Consider the following 17,452-nt stretch of genomic DNA (forward strand, 5'->3'; position numbering starts at 1 on the left):
CCAATTCTGCCTTCAGAAAGCCACTTGATCAATAATAGCAGCTGAGGCAGATCCGTTATTTAGAAGCAAAGTAAAAATAAAGCTGTTTCCACAAAACAGGCACTGATTAGGCAGGCTGTTAGCAACTGCCGTTGAAACTGAAAAACTGACATACCAAGGTGTAACCAAAAGACTTTGAACAACTCGTTTCTTCATAAAAGATCTGAGATAATACATGAGGAATCCTCTTTGAATTGCTGGTTGAAGTTGTCACCTTTCAAGTTTTAGGATGATACAGGCTTCATGCTTATGCAATTGTTTTCAGTTCATTTTGTGCAGTTTTCTGTTCATAGATTATGAACTATTGTTTTCATATGAAACTGCACGTTGACACCCAAAAAGACAGAAAAGCTAATTTTCATGTGGTTTGTTTGCAGCATCAGTTAACTCTGAGTGAGAATCTTCTACCCAACATAAGAGTGCACAAGAAAAATAGATATGTACTTTTAAAGCACTATTATGTATTATGTATACATCACACTTTTTCTGCAAGGAGCTCAAGGTGATGTACATGGTCTCTTTCCCATTTGCCCACCCTACATCTTATCCTCACAATAACCCTGTGATGTAAGTCAAAAGATTACTTTTCCCCAGGTCCTTGATGAGATTCATAGTTGAGTAAGGATTTAGCATTACTTAATTCTGCCGCAACCTCTTTCCATCATGCAAGAAAAAGGTAGGTTCAGTGGAAGGGAAGTTAGCCACATAATGGTGCAATCCAGGCATTCTGATAAACCACGTCTGATATATTTTTAGAAATAATAACTGTGGGTCCCTAAATAACAATTAGCACAACCATAGTTAGAGTGATAATCACTACAGCAGAAGTAGGTGAGCTATGGAATTCAATACTAATAATTCCACCCTTGAACACCTTGACTTGTTAACTTTAGGGAAATCAATACTTTATTTGCTTCATTCTCTTGCTTAGACAATAAGAAATTCTTTTCATCAAACCACACTTTTCCACACTTCATTTCAATTGTTACAATATGTTTTATAAGAGACTGTCTCTGAAGACTATTTGGAAACTACAGCAGCTAGAGTGCTGGCAGGATGCAAATGTGTAGGCAGTACCTGGTATAGTCTAAAACCCTAACTGGTGCCTTATAAAATCTAAGGAAGCTATAACAGTAAATAAAAGCAGAACAGTTCATTGTACTTTCAATGATCTAAAGGTATTTTGTTTATTGATTTGTAAATTGCCTTTCTCCTGGCGAAATGTCATCATACCATCATCATAGGCAATAATTCATGGCTGAGTATGATTGTCTTCCAAGGATAGAGTCTTGGTGGTGGGTCTGTAAGTAACTGTAGAGACCTATTCTGATCCATAGGGTCTTTTGCGGTGAAGACATACATTTCCAGATGGAAGGCGGTCCCGACAGGGGTTGGATTGACATGACTTGCTTTTGGCAAGTTTCTCCCTTTCGCCCTTTATTTGTGCCTCTTCAAAATCAATAGCACTATTGGTAGCAGCTGACTTACAGTTACAACACTTAAATACCAGAGCTTCTCAGTTCTTGTGTTTATTCCATATTTTTTTGGATTAGCTTTAACTCCATCTTTAAATTTCTTTTGCTGTCCACTGTCATTCTATTTTCCATTTTTGAGCTGACAATAAAGTAACTGCTTTGGAAAATGGTGATCGGGCATTCGGACAATGTGGCCATTCCAGCGAAGTTGATGGCGGAGGATTATCTCTTCAGTGCTGTTGGTCTTTGCTTTTTCCAGCACTGATGTTCATCTGCCTGCAAATATGTAACAGTCTTTTTCCTTGTTGACAACAAATCTGTGACCTCTTATGGTTTGTTATTAACTTGTGATTGCTTTCAAAGCTATATTTGGCAAATTCTTTCAGACTACATCTACTCTGAGTTGACTTTTCTTCTTGTATCCTGTCTTTTGGTAGTCTTTCATATATGTTTGCTTTTTTGTTTATGACAGAGCTTTCCAAAAATTTTGTGTTAATGACATGCTTTTTAGACTTGCAACATTTTGTGACCCAGTAATTCAGCTTTACTGCCAAACTTGAGGTTAAACCAACCCGTGTTAGAGATAGGGACACATACATAAACTCTAATAACAAAATGTATGGGGACACAACATATCTCATGAAAACCTTTCATGTATATTTGTAAAAATATGTGATTTATTGTTTATTTCACATAGACTCAGAGGTCTCTCATTACGATTGCATGACACACTAATGTGTCCTAATACACAGTTTGGAAAGCTCTGGTTTATGGTATTATGTTAAATAGAACTACATATATATTTACCTTCTTATAATTTCATACAATACCTAGTATACATCTACCGTGTTTCCCTGAAAATAAGACAGTGTCCTATATTAATTTTTGCTCCCAAAGATGCGCCAGGTCTTATTTTCAGGGGATGTCTTAGTTTTCCATGAAGAAAAATTCACATTTATTGTTAAACAAAAAAAATGAACATTTATTATATACTGTACAGTAGTTGTCATCACAAACCAGCATAACCAGACAAACTGTGAATCCTATCAAGAATTTCTTGTTCCTACCATTATTTCCATGTACAACAATCTATGATACGTACATTAACCAATCCTGCATGCTCTGGTGTTTTGTTTGGCGGGCATGCTTACAAGCAAAAACTTTGCTAGGTCTTACTTTCGGGGGAGGCCTTATATTTAGCAATTCAGCAAAACTTCTACCAGGTCTTATTTTTGGGGGATGTCTTATTTTAGGGGAAACAGGGTATATTTTGGCATTCATTCATTGTTGGGAGGTTTTTGCACTTGTTGTGTAGACTTTATTTCAATTGTATTTTGATATTTTTTCAATTACATGTATTATTTTTGTTATTTGTTACGAATTTATGGAGGTTTTGTTGTGTGTCATGGAAGGTTTAAAGATTAGTTTTGTTTTTGTTTTAAATTAAGACTTTTGTTTCAAATAATCTTTGTTCCACGAAAGTTCCACCCTAAACAGGAAAATAAATAATCTTTCTAATTACAGTAGAGTCTCACTTATCCAACATAAACGGGCCGGCAGAACATTGGATAAGTGAATATGTTGGATAATAAGGAGGGATTAAGAAAAAGCCTATTAAACATCAGATTAGGTTATGATTTTACAAATTAAGCACCAAAACATCATGTTTAACAACAAATTTGACAGAAAAAGTAGTTCAATATACAGTAATGCTAGGTAGTAATTACTGTATTTACGAATTTAGCACCAAAATATCACGATGTATTGAAAACATTGACTACAAAAATGTGTTGGATAATCCAGAACGTTGGATAAGCGAGTGTTGGATAAGTGAGACTCTACTGTATTTGTATTTATATTTTGGCCATGACACAATATTGGCTCCATCTGGTGGCAAAAATGTTTTTCCCTCAACATTTTGTCCAGCAACACCCAGGAGTTTAGCCTGTTAAACAGTCCACTGAGATACAATTCATTATGCTGCTCAGGCTGTTTCCACTCATGAACTAATCATTCCTCATAAGGACCAAACTGTTAAATGATTACTTTTGGAAATCTGACAAAATCTGGAGATTTCTGTGGCATGCTTTTATTATTTCCATTGAGAGAAGAAACAATAACTGAAAATATATTTTTAGAAGATTGGGTAAGTTATTCCTTCTGGCCGCAAAATATCAATTGTGCACTGAGCTGGAGACCGAAAGGTCCCAGGTTCAATCCCCGGGAGCGGCATGAGCGGCTGCTGTTAGCTCCAGCTCCTGCCAACCTGCCAATGTGAGTAGATCAATAAGTACCGCTCTGGTGGGAAGGTAACGGTGCTCCATGCAGTCATGCCAGCCACATGATCTTGGAGGTGTCTACAGACAACGCCGGCTCTTCGGCTTAGAAATGGAAATGAGCACCAATCCCCAGAGTCAGACATGACTGGACTTAACGTCAGGGGAAAACCTTTACCTTTACCTACCTAGCTTAACATAGCACGAGCATTCAGAGAACATAGATTGTTTTGGATGCACTCCAGCACAGAGCGTTAAAATGTTGATTTTTTTTTTTTTGCAAGTTGGATTTTAGGAGCTAGAGTACAAAAACGTAACTATCTCAGGTTCTGCTTCTGTGTGCACATATCTGAGGGTAGGCGTTACTAGATCACAACCTTGCTTTCTTTAAAGTATATTTTGTATCTCGCATACAATACCGGTTGAGTATTCCGTATCCAATATGTTTGGGATAAGAAGTGTTTTGGATGTTGGGTTTTTAAAATTTTATTTTGGAATATTTGCATTTACGTGAGGTGGCTTGGAAATGAGCGCCAAACATATGATGAAAACAGCATAATAGCAAATATTGAGTGATTATGAGCATAATCATGTAGTAAATTAACTAGGAGCAAGCCCCCATTTTGTTAAGGGAGGCTTAGCTCTGAGTAGATATGTATTCTGCTGAAAGAGCAGATCCATTGGGTTCCTAGGTAGCAACATATCTGTCAATTCTGCTGAAAACCCAGCCGTGCCACACTCCATACACCAAAATGTTTCCACTCCATATTAGTTTATGTAAAGAATTTGTGCCTTGAATTTCTTCTTCCATTGAAGGAAAGGAGGAAGGGAAATTCCACACCACTACTAAAATCAGTGGAGTATCTCAAGCCCCTTACTGCCCTTTATCCCAGGATCTGATCCCAGATTGTTTTCTTTAAACTAGGGATCCTTTCACATAGTCTTATAATCCAGAATATCAAGGCAGGAAATCACACAATATCTGTTTTGAACTGGAATATATAGCAGTGTGGACTGAGATAACCCAGTTCAAAGCATACATTGTGGGATTTCCTGCCTTGATATTTTGGGTTATATGGCTGTGTGGAAAGGCCGTAGCTTATATGAGTCTCCATTGCCAGATAATCTGGGATAAGAAGATAATCTTGGATCAGATCCTTTGATTTGGGGGCAGTGTGGAAGGGAGCTCAGTTTCTGAATTCATTCAAGAAGCATTTTAATGTAGAGCTATTTTTTTTAAAAAAGCATGTTGTTAAGCATGTGATCCTATGCATGTGTATTTGGAGGTACAATTCTACAATTGGTTTCAATAGTGCTTACTGCTGGCTGAGTGGATGGAAAACAAAGTGAAACCCCTTCCACACAGCTGCATAAAATTCAATTGAACTGGAATATATGACAGTGTGGACTCAGATAATCCAGTTCAAAGCAGATGCTTACCTTGATGTTCTGGGTTATAGGACTGTGTAGAAGGGCCTCGACTCTGAAAGTGAAAGTACAGTAGAGTCTCACTTATCCAAGCCTCGCTTATCCAAGCCTCTGGATTATCCAAGCCATTTTTGTAGTCAATGTTTTCAATATATTGTGATATTTTGGTGCTAAATTCATAAATACAGTAATTACAACATAATATTACTGCATATTGAACTACTTTTTCTGTCAAATTTGTTGTATAACATGATGTTTTGGTGCTTAATTTGTAAAATCATAACCTAATTTGTTGTTTAATAGGCTTTTCCTTAATCCCTCCTTATTATCCAAGATATTTGCTTATCCAAGCTTCTGCCGGCCCATTTAGCTTGGATAAGTGAGACTCTACTGTATACATTCTTCCTTCTCTTTTTCTTCTTCTCTTCTTCCACGCCAGCAACTGGATCTGTCTCTGAAGGAACTATCTGTATGAAGAAAGCTTCCTACTCAGTGACTACTTGTTTAGAAAATGCTTATTTTTATTATGATAATCTTCCAGTACCTCTTCATCCATGCCTCAGTTTTAATGTCATTTGAAAATATGTGACTAGAATCATAAGCTGTTCAATTATTTGAGACAATTCCTGAATGGAGCTTTTTATTGCAAACTGCTGTAAGGCTTCCTGTTTTCAAGTAGCAAGGCAATTAATTGATGTCAATTTTGAGACTACTACCACAAAGTCTAAATACAGATCTAATGCATTGTAAAGAAACTTCATTGTCTTCTGTGGGACATTGGATCCATGTTTGGCTTTTATTTGCCTATGCCTTAAGGTACATACAGTAGATTAAATACATGGTAGCAGATGGTGGTCAATATAAGTAAAGGTAAAGGTTTCCCTTTGACATTAAGTCTGGTCGTGTCTGACTCTGGGGATGGTCCTCATCTCCATTTCTAAGCCAAAGAGACGGCTTTATCCGTAGACTCCTCCAAGCGGTACCTATTGATCAATTCACATTTGCATGTTTTCAAACTACTAGGTTGGCAGAAACTGGGCCTAACGGTGGGCGCTCACCCCGCTCCCTGGATTCAAACTGCCAACCTTTCAGTCAGCAAGTTCAGCAGCTCAGCTCTTTAATCCGTTGCACCACTGAGGACTAAATATTGTCCCACTGGCTGCTGGAAGACGGACTTCTTCCATTTAATTTATAGAAAGCCCATGTTATAGTATTTAGCATGTTTGTATATCTTATTCCCTGAACAATTCTTGCATTTTATTTTACTGTATGGCTTGTTTTCATGTTGTTGAGTAAATGGTTGGCCACTGTGCTATAAATATTTGGATTTCCTCTGAAACCAGATAGAAGTCATAGACACTGTTGGTGTTTGTTTTTGCAAGGGCAGGAGAGGGCAGTGTTGCATAAGAGAAGATGCATTTGTCTATTTGTGGGCTGGAACATTCCAGACTTGAAAGAGCAAACTGTCCTACTTTACAGATATATGTTCCAGGCACAGGTAACACCATCTTACAGTCAGTATTGTCCATTACTGAAGAACCCCAGCTCTTCTTTTTCAAACTATAAGGGAGGACATTATCCCTTAGTTTCTGTTTTAGAAAGGAAGGGCCCTTTGCCTCTTGAAATCAAGGCATTCTTCTTGGCAAGGAACATCAATATTCCTTGATATAACTAGAATGCATGGTTCATTCTACAGTAGCCAGGGACCTCATATGGGTAGAAAGACTACACTTCCAGAAATCTAAAGTTGCCCAGCCTTGATAACATCCCACATTACTATAAGGAAAAATTGGGGATATGCTTCAGAGATTGATATTTTGATTCATATCTCTGAATCTATGAACTCTAGAACACAAACGGTAACAGAAATGTGGCATCCCCCTACATATCCATGTATTTTTCTTTCTGAAATTTAACTTGGGGAACAAAGAACATCATTCCAGGAATGTATTTTGCCTCTTCTTTACCCCCTCAATATATTATTTTCCTGATACTTCCAATAGAGCTGAATCCAAAATCCCTTTGATGTATCATGAGAGACATCTCTCAGAAGAATTAGATTCTGTTTTCTGTGGCTTGTTTGTAAGTTCTTCTTTGACTGCCAAGTTGAATACAGAATGTGTATTTATTTATTCAAGTATGCTCCCCATCACATTCTTTTCCTAGTCTGCCTTTTTGTGAATAGTAATGACAATAATTTTAAAAATGATAGTACTAAAGTAACATCAGATTTGCCCAAGGTCTCTTTGTGTGAATGAGAGTTCAGGGGCAGGGCAGTGGGGGTATAGAAACTTGTGCAATATTTCCACATAGCGGCTAATATCTTGTCTCCCTCAGACAGACCACATGTTGCTGACCGACCAGGGAGCCCTTGCCTTTGCCAGGGCCATGGGAGTTCCTGAGGTTCCAGGAGAGAAATTAATTACAGAAAGGTCACTGGAGAGATGGAAGAAAAACCTTGAGGCTGATTCAAACCCTCAGGAGTTCCAAAAGCAAGTATAAAGGAGGGGGAAGTTCTGCCTGACTGAACAAAGTAGATTAAAACATTTTTTAAAAAATAGAGAAATGGCACTGTGTGGCTAGAATTCATGGCTACTAATCAAAATAGCATTATGCAGTGTCTGGATTCAGAAGGCTGATTCATCAGGGCTGTTATCGTGTCCTTAGAATATATGTAGAAACATCAACCAACAACACTCCTGCCAGATGTCAGTTCTGGTTTTAACATCAGACTTTGCAACTTATAAAATCCAACCTTCCTGCTGACAAATGGTCACCAGCAGCCTCCAAACCAGATTTTTTTTTTTTTTTGGGGATGCAATACTGTCCAAAGTGCAGAAATGCTACTTTTTTAGATAAGAAGTTATTGAATTCTCCAGCCAGCAATGGTGAAGTGATTCTGGCAAATATAGCTACCACCACTACCACAATAAGATTGTATTATTGCATTGTTAAAAATGTCGTTTTTTTAAAAAAAATCCTTTTATAAATCAAATCATTATAATTGTTAGTAATTGAATCCTGTATTAGCATTAGTCTCTTGTATGCTTTTATGGTACTCCATATCTACAGATTCTGTAGTCATGGATTCAACCACCCACAGCCTGAAAATACTCCTTCCTCCAAAATTCTCAACCCCCTTTTTCAGTTTCATCTGAATCCTGCAGATTCTTGTTTCTCAGTCCATGGCAGGCTCTGTTTCCGTTCCTTGAGAAATTGTGATCAAACTAGAAAGAAATCCCTCATGCAGAAAACCTACAAGCCAGATTTCCTGATTGGGTTTCCCCCTTCAAAAATGATCACAGCAACCATAGTGGGGTGAGATGTGGGGCTTCAGGTCAGACTAGGTCTACATCAGCAGGAAGTGTGATTTAATCCTTTCTTCTGGATGAAACTCTCCATTTTCAAACAGCTGCTCTTTTCTGTGTAAGGCATAAAGCTTATCAAGCACCTGCAGCTGCCCAAAGGAATTTCAAGAAAGTGAAGGAATGAATGTAGTGTAAAGAGAAAGTGCTATTTGTGCTGAAACTATCAAAGCAAAATACTGCATCTGATTTGATAACACAATTTTTAATCTGGTGGTCACAGCCTTATTGCAAATGAGTCTGGGTCATTTCCAAACTCAGAAGTGTATTAACCTTTATGTTATTCCTTAACATATATGAGATTGCCTACTAAATGGTTCTACATTGAAATCTGTGCCTTTGGTCCAAAGATGTATTTTGTCTCACCATACCTGGGAGAACAGACACTTTGTTCCTTTGTGCTCTGATCTTCAGCTAATTGTTTGAAATGCTGTTTTTGGCAGAGACCTTGGAACAGTTGGAGCCGTTGCTATCGACAGTGCAGGAAATGTAGCTTGTGCAACATCAACAGGGGGACTTTCTAACAAACGGGTTGGCCGCGTTGGGGATACAGCCTGCATAGGTAGGCAGCAACGGTAAATAGAAGTCTAGTCTCTTTCTCTCATATAAAGTGCATGATGCCACACATTTTTAAAATAATGCTCAAAACCTATGATGTGAGGAATTGGGATGAGGTCCTTGCAGTTCCTCTAGCATCCATTCCTGCTGCCAAAAAGGCAAGAGACTTTTAAATACAGTAGAGTCTCACTTATCCAAAACTCGCTTATCCAACATTCTGGATTATCCAACGCATTTTTGTAGTCAATGTTTTCAATCTATCGTGATATTTTGGTGCTAAATTAATAAATACAGTAATTACTACATAGCATTACTGCGTATTGAACTACCTTTTCTGTCAACTTTGTTGTATAACATGATGTTTTGGTGCTTAATTTGTAAAATCATAACCTAATTTGATGTTTAATAGGCTTTTCCTTAAAGCCTCCTTATTATCCAACATATTTGCTTATCCAACGTTCTGCTGGCCCGTTTATGTTGGATAAGTGAGACTCTACTGTACTGGCAAGTACAGAAGCAGAAAGATGAAGAAGTCTTTGGGTCTTGCAGAGGGGAAAAGTCTTTGTTTATTGAAGTGTGTATTTTCCTGAAATGTTTTCTTTGGTTTTTCCATGCTAATCAGCACACTTGAAAGTAAGAGTAGAAAAGGGAAATATGATGAGATTTATTCAGATACAACTTAAAAGATGTCCTCTGAAAGCACTCTTCCCCTGGAAGCAAGCTAAGCAGCTCTCATTTGAGAAAATAACAAAGGGTGTTCTAAAAAGTCTCATAAGACACTCTAAATATATTTAAATATGTAAAATACTTAATGAGTTTTGAAATACAGTTTTCCTTGAACAGAACAGATTCCTCACTTTGTTTATCTAGTTGAAATTTCAGGTAAAAAACTGTTCAAAATCATAGTTAAATTTTAGATGGAAAAAAATAATACTTCTTTTCTCTGAAATTGCAATGGCCTTCAACCCACTACCCTGTTTCCCCGAAAATAAGACAGGGTCTTATATTAATTTTTGCTCCCAAAGATGCACTAGGTCTTATTTTCAGGGGATGTCTTATTTTTCCATGAAGAAGAGCTCACATTTATTGTTGAACAACAAAATGAACATTTATTATATACTGTAAAGTAGTTGTCATCACAAACCAGCATAACCAGACAAACTATGAATCCTATCAAGAATTTCTTGTTACTACCATTATTTACATGTACAACAATCTATGGTACCTCTTGCAATTTAGGTTTCACAAGGTTTCCACGCTGATTTCTCTCTATTCTAGTTTCAATGTAGTCATGAATGATGAATAATATAATATACTATAATAATATGATAATATAATAATAATATAATGACATACAATATATTAATGAGATAATATAATATAGGATATAATAATAACAGAATATGATAATAATATGGTATTAATAGGATAATATAATAATGGGATATAATAACAGAATAGCATAATAATATAATAATATGATAATATAATAGAATAATAGAATGGAACAGAATGATATAAAATATATTAATAGGATAATATAAAATGGAATATAATAATAATAATAACAGAATATGCTAATAATAATAAAATAATAATATGATAATATAATAGAATAATAGTATAGAATATAATGATATAAAATATATTAATAGGGTAATATAAAATGGAATTTAATAATAACAGAATAATAATATAATAATATGAAAATATAATAGAATAATAATAGAATAATAATATAATGATATAATAATAATAGAAAATATAATATAATGATTTAAAATATATTAATAGGATAATATAATAATGGGATATAATAATAGTAACAGAATATGATGATAATAATATGGTAATAGAATAACAGTATAAAATAATCAGTTTCATGGCATAGGATAGGAATAAGGATGAGAGGAGAATCCCAATGCGTCCTGTACCTTTAAGGAGCGAAGCCTTGGGGAGGAGTGGAAAGCCCTCTTCCTTCCCTCCCTCCCACCCTCCCTTGCCCGGGCTCCAGGAGCCAATCAGAAGCCTTGGGGGCGAAGGCAGCATGGCCAGGAGGGAGACGGAAGGAAGGAAGAAACGGCAGCGCAGCAGCAGCCATGGAAGGTTTTTCAAGCCGCGGCTGGGGGAACAGGAAAGGCAAGGCAAGGCAAGGCAGGCAGGGAGGGAGGCACAGAAAGCAAGCACTTTCCCTCCCTCCCTCCCTCCGGTGTATGAATGAGTGCTGCTTTAGCCCTGCAGCCATGCTTCCCAATGGAACTCTGCTGCAGCCTTAGTTGCTAGGTCTTACTTTCAGGGGAGGCCTTATATTTGGCAATCCCCCCAAACCCCTGCTAGGTCTTATTCTTTGGGGAGGTCTTATTTTCGGGGAAACACGGTAGCTATTATTATGCTTGTATTCAGAGCCAATGTTAGCCTGGCATGTTGGTGGAGTTCCAAGAAATGTTAGCATTGCCTACTGTTTAATTTTTATTTATCAACATACAACTAGGAGCTTTTGTGTGTGCATATATGTGTGAAGTGCTCCTCAAAACATCCTTCTTGTAATACAGTATTTCTTTATTTAACAACTCTTGCTCGTTTTGTATGGACTCAATGAGAGGCTGACAGGAGGCTGGAAATCAAAAATATATAAGAACAATAGAAGAGAAATGTGTTTGGAGGCAGTGCCATTTTTAATTGGACATATTTCTAAAGAAGTCCTTTGTTAAAATATTAGGAACTCCATCTTGATCCTGTTTGTTCATTGGAATTTTCCCTAACATAATTTGCTTAGGTAATCCTCAATATACAGTACACTGTTTTTCAACTTTTGTAGACTGAATTACCCACATAGTTCTACTATGTATTGAAAAATCACCCACCTTCAGATGTCAATATGTTAAAGTTAATGTTAAAGACATTAATGAGGAGTACAAAAACATCACAGAAGACAAGACATCAATTCCCAACCAACATCTTAAGTATTTTTTTCAGCAGATTTAGTCACTTGGCCAACAAATCAGTCTTCCAGTTCAACCATTCTCATCAACTGACTGTGAAAATCACTTCCATTCTTTCAAGATTCTGTATTGGTTCCATGATATTGGAACCATATTGGCTTAGTGTAGAAATAACTAGTTGGTTTTTATCTTCATCCAAAGATAGAAAAAGTTATATTAGAGATTGCAGTTCCCAGAATCCCCAGCTAATGCGGCAACTGGCAGTCTGGGCTGATGAGGGATTCTGCAAGGAATAGCTATAAAATGTTGCTTTTCCCAGTTTTGTTTTCCCCATATTGTCTCATCCCAGTGTGACCAAGCATTCAAGCTGGCTACATCGGACATTACATGCCAGTCCTTATAGAAAGTTCAACCAGATATTAATGGAGCCACATAGCATCCTGACATCTGAAGCAGCTTCTTAGAATTAATTGGGACTTAAGACATGCCAGTTCACGTTTTTCTCACTGGAAAGCAAATTAGTCCTGTCTCCCTATAATTCTTACTTCCACACAAATTGAATTTGGGTCTCCTGCTTTTGGTATCCTAGTCCATTTGGATACCATCATCTAATGTCTTTTACTTTTTGTTTTTTAATCAGGAAGCGGTGGTTATGCCGATAATGCTATTGGTGCCACTTCTACCACAGGCCACGGAGAGAGCATTATGAAAGTGGTTCTGGCAAGACTTACCCTCTATCATATGGAGCAAGGTAAAGCCTGAGGTTTTGTGGATCATAAGTTACAAGGTAGAATGAAGCTTCTACATGACAACTGTATAACTGCAGCAGAACTACTGTAGAAGCACAAAGCTACTACAACAGCACGACTGTTATGCAACATAGAAGTACTTCCCTCCTCACAATTTGTTGGTAGTTACAAATTAGATATTGCTCAAATAGAGTAAACTAAGCAAAAACCCAAAATATGCAATGCATAATTAATAGTTTATAAGCATATCACGATAGCATATACTCTGACTGTGCTACCACATTTTGGGGCTTTAACTCAAGCTTTCAAGACAAATGCTTCTCAGAATATCAGGCATATGAAACTTGCTCATGATTTGCAATAATCATTGAAGTCCTACAGTTTGACTTAGAGAAGTTAAGTCGATATGTGCGTGATACATAAGGAAAAAAAATCCTTCTCTCTCCCCCCCCCCCCCTTTATCTTCCTTCATTGTGCCGTCCCTCCTCTTTCCTGCTCCTCCCTCCCCCGCCCACCTCCCTTGCTGCCAAAAGTCTTTCCCCCTTCGCCCTCTCACCCCAAAGCGATTTTCCCTCAGTCATCTGCTGGCGGTGCTTTGATTGTGCTTTTCCTGCATGGCAGAATGGAGTTGGACGAAATGACCCCTGGGGTCATCGCAAGGGTTGGGTGGCCATCTGTTGGGGATGCTTTGATTGTTTTTTTCCTGTATGGGTTTCTGTTGCTGTTGCTGTTGTTGTTGTTGTTATTTGATACACAACAAGATTAATACACAGCAAACAATATCACTATGCTGGCTTTTGTATTGGATCACACGTCACACACATCTCAAGTGTTTAGGGCTGTGTGATGTGTTGGCAAATAATGCATGCAGATCTGAGTAGGGTGGCCTTTTGCAGCTGACAGATGGTGATTTTGTCAGTGTCGGTTGTTTTTAAGTGCTGGTCAAGGTCTTTAGGCACTGCACCCAGTGTGCTGATCACCACTGAGACCACCTTCACTGGCTTGTGCCAGAGTCTTTGCAGTTCGATCTTTAAATAAACATCTTTACCAGTTTTGATATCTTCATTATCCACTCTATGTAAATCACTGGTGGCCTTTTTGATGTATGTTCCAGTACTGGGCAGCAGTAATAGTGGGGAGCAACATATATGTAGATTTCTCAGAGACAATGATACTGGCACTTTACTTTTGATGGAGTTACATATTGCTCAGAAACAGATGAAAGTCCAACCTCCTGCCAAGAAGCAGGAAAACTGCATTCAAAACATCCCTGATAGATGGCCATCCAGCCTCTGATTTAAAATCCTACAAAAAAGGAGCCTCCACCACACTCCAGGGCAGAGAGTTCCAGTGCTGAACAGCTCTCACAGTTAGGAGACTACACAGTTAGGACCAATACATTAGTACAACACTATATCTTATTGCCATGTATTGAAAAGGATTTTAAAATTTGTTTGCAACACAGTGTTTTCTAGTGAAAACTCCATCATTTTAAGCTTGGCCACCAATCACAATAAAAGTTGAAACTGATGGAGGGAAAGTTGTCCCTGTATATGTTTTGAAAGATTTCTTCTGGAAGTTTCTAGAAGGTTCAAATTGTTTTTGTTTTCTTGTGCAAGGTTTAGTTGATATAATGTGTTGTCGAAGGCTTTCATGGCCGGGATCACAGGGTTGTTGTATGTATTTCGGGCTGTGTGGCCATGTTCCAGAAGCATTCTCTCCTGACGTTTCGCCCACATCTATGGCAGGCATCCTCAGAGGTTGTGAGGTATGGAGCAAAGCATAAGCAAAGAGGTTAATATATATCTGTGGAAAGTCTAGTCACACTGACCTCTCTCACCCTAGACTTTCCACAGATATATATTAACCTCTTTGCTTAGTTTTCTCCATACCTCACAACCTCTGAGGATGCCTGCCATAGATGTGGGCGAAACGTCAGGAGAGAATGCTTCTGGAACATGGCCACACAGCCCGAAAGACATACAACAACCCTTAGTTGATATAATTGCTTCATTTTGCCTGTGCATCATATTTATTTTGGATAAAAAGTCTACGGAAAAATGTTGACCTCTTCTTTTTCTGTGATGCAGGAACCTGTCCTTATTCTTCCCTCATTATTTCTACTTTCTGGTACCAGATTTTCTGTTTAAAAAGTAATGGCCAGGAACATGTCTGCTTCATTAACTCAGATATACCTGTGCACTTCTAATTGCTGAAGGGTCTGCATCATTACTGACATAACCTGTGACATCCTTTTAAACCATCAGTTTCTCTGGCTCCTTGAAAGGGAAGATGTATGAATAGAAATTGAGTGGGCTGGTATGTGTATTGATCTGTATATTCAGGAGGAGTGTGACTAAGATAAACAGCTGGTCACAAGATGTTCAAGTGTCTGAAACACAATCAGGCTACACGAAGCGCTGGAGAACTTTGTCTTCAGTGTTTCCCAAACCCTCAATTTATATTACAGACAGTAAACATAATCACTGACCTACTTTTCCTGAATAAAGTTATATGAAATGTGACCATAGTTTTTCATACTAAGCCACAGCTACAGAACTTGGACCACAGCTTTAACTGATGTGAATGAACTTAATTGACAAAGGTTTTAATAACACCATATGAAATCCACTGGTGTCCACCCACTAGTAGAACAACATCCAGATGTGAAATGGATTCCTGCCTCCATCTCTGTCTTTCCTCTAGACCTGGCCCTTCCCAGGGTCTACTGAGAAGAGCAGGAGCAGATTTTGGGGGCACATTGGTGTCTGCAGCAGGGAAACAATTCCCGGGAAGTTGTTTTGTCCAAGTATCTGTTATGTACATCTTACAAAACACTGAACATAGCAGGTACAGATATAGCTGTGATGAGGAAGTTCTATAGCTCTCCTGCTATAGAACTTAGAAGAAAACAGGTTTGTGCAATGTCAGGATGATCTCTACTCACATCTCCTAGGCACAGAAACAGTCCCGTTTATAAGGGGTTTTGTTGGAAGCAAGTGAATTGATGGATTATCTTTTTAATCCCAAATAACAGAGGAGTAGTTGCAAAGTAGTCCCTATATGGGAGGTAGCATTCATTTCAGCCGTGACCCAGGTTTGCATGAGTGTCATTGACAGATCCAGCCAATTATGTTTTGCTGTGTGATGAGAAAGACAAGGCCACACCATCATCAGAGACTCACAGGGCTGACATTTGAGCCCCCTCTATTAGAGCTTGAGTGCAGCAGGCTAGCTCAGAGAGACAGAGCCAGTTGTACGACACACACAAAAATGGTCTTCCAACATCTTGCTTCCACTCCTCCCCCTTCAGCAACTGCCACCTGAGGCAGCCAGTGTTCAATGGCAGAATCTGTCCTGGTGAGTATATCTCAGGCGTGGGCAAACTTGGCCCTCCAGTTGTTTTGGACTTCAACTCCAACAATTCCTAACAGCTAGTAGGCTGTTAGGAATTGTGGGAGTTGAAGTCCAAAACACCTGGAGGGCCAAAATTTGCCCATGCTTGGTATATCTCATTTGAGGAATCAGATCACTAGTCTTATGGCAGAGATGTCAGTCAGACCTTTGAACTTCCAATGAAACACTATTTAGCTGTCTTTAGTTAATAGCTTTGTTTTACGTCTTAATTTGTCTTAGGATGTGGACAGTAGCATTTAAGGGGCAGATAGATAGAGGCCTCCTGTTGATTTTTTTCTCTCTTACCAGTGTAAGTTAGATAAACTTTCCAAACCATGAGGCATAATTCAGACTAGAGTGTCACAAGTGAAGAGCAGGTGCTCCATTGAAGGGAGGGTGTAAACTTGAACAATCCTTTTTCACAATTGCTGGAATGTCTGGGTGTTATTATGGCAGCTGTTGCCCGGATGAAAATATCTTTCCTGTTAGTGTTCATAAAGCCAGGAGCTTTGGTTGCCGAGTATGAGAATAGTTTCCATTCTGGGATATTTGGGTTTCCTTTTTTAAAGAAGGGCAAAATCTACCAGCTGGTTGATATGTTTGTCTGGGTCATGGTGTCATGTCAGATGCAACATGGCCTCTTGAAAGAAATCTGCAGTTACAAATTGAGAGAGGCAATGTTATTCATGCTGTTTCCTGTGCACACATGCACACACACTGATTGTGTTCATGGGACATTTTTCTTTCTTTAGTTACTGCTGTCTTTGTTCACTTGAAAGTGCTCACTTTGTAAAGTGACCAAAAATAAATGCAAGAACATGAACAATACCATACAGCAAGGCTTAGGTGGATTTGTATTCTGTAGAACCATAACTCCAAGTGATTCATCTCAGATTACCAAAAACTATAGAAAGTTAAAATCAGTCACTTTTTAAACAAAAACGGGAAATACAGGTCAGATTGTGGGAAATTGTTAATGAGAGCTGCAGTCTTTTAAAAGTAACTTTTCCAAGCTCTGGCAAAGATTTTGTTTGTCATCTACTGATACAGCTGACTTTTGCCTCTTGGTGTATAAACTTCTCTTTCCCACAGTAATTTATAGTATTCTGTCTGTCATTAGAACAGCTGGCCAATGCATCCCGGTTATGAGAAGGCCGTGGAATCTCTTTCATTTGGAGGCATTTAGGAAGAGGCAAGAGGAATGACTGTGGGGCATTAACTAGG

The 17,452-nt window shown here is 38.2% G+C and overlaps 2 protein-coding genes across 3 annotated transcripts in view; one reads left to right on the forward strand and one right to left on the reverse strand.

The window, feature by feature from the left end:
* ogfrl1 (opioid growth factor receptor like 1) overlaps positions 1 to 17,452 on the reverse strand; it is a 200,572-nt gene that overhangs the window by 37,636 nt on the left and 145,484 nt on the right. The window lies entirely within an intron of this gene.
* The window catches only part of asrgl1 (asparaginase and isoaspartyl peptidase 1), a 42,891-nt gene that overhangs the window by 22,322 nt on the left and 3,117 nt on the right, over positions 1 to 17,452 (forward strand). For both annotated transcript variants that reach the window (XM_003215507.4, XM_016997121.2), the window contains 3 exons: positions 7,556 to 7,710; positions 9,027 to 9,145; positions 12,724 to 12,834. In XM_003215507.4, coding sequence (XP_003215555.2) covers positions 7,556 to 7,710; positions 9,027 to 9,145; positions 12,724 to 12,834 — 385 coding nt within the window. The remainder of the gene's footprint in view (positions 1 to 7,555; positions 7,711 to 9,026; positions 9,146 to 12,723; positions 12,835 to 17,452) is intronic.

Source organism: Anolis carolinensis, chromosome 1 (genome assembly GCF_035594765.1).
Source record: "Anolis carolinensis isolate JA03-04 chromosome 1, rAnoCar3.1.pri, whole genome shotgun sequence".
NCBI lineage: Eukaryota > Metazoa > Chordata > Lepidosauria > Squamata > Dactyloidae > Anolis > Anolis carolinensis.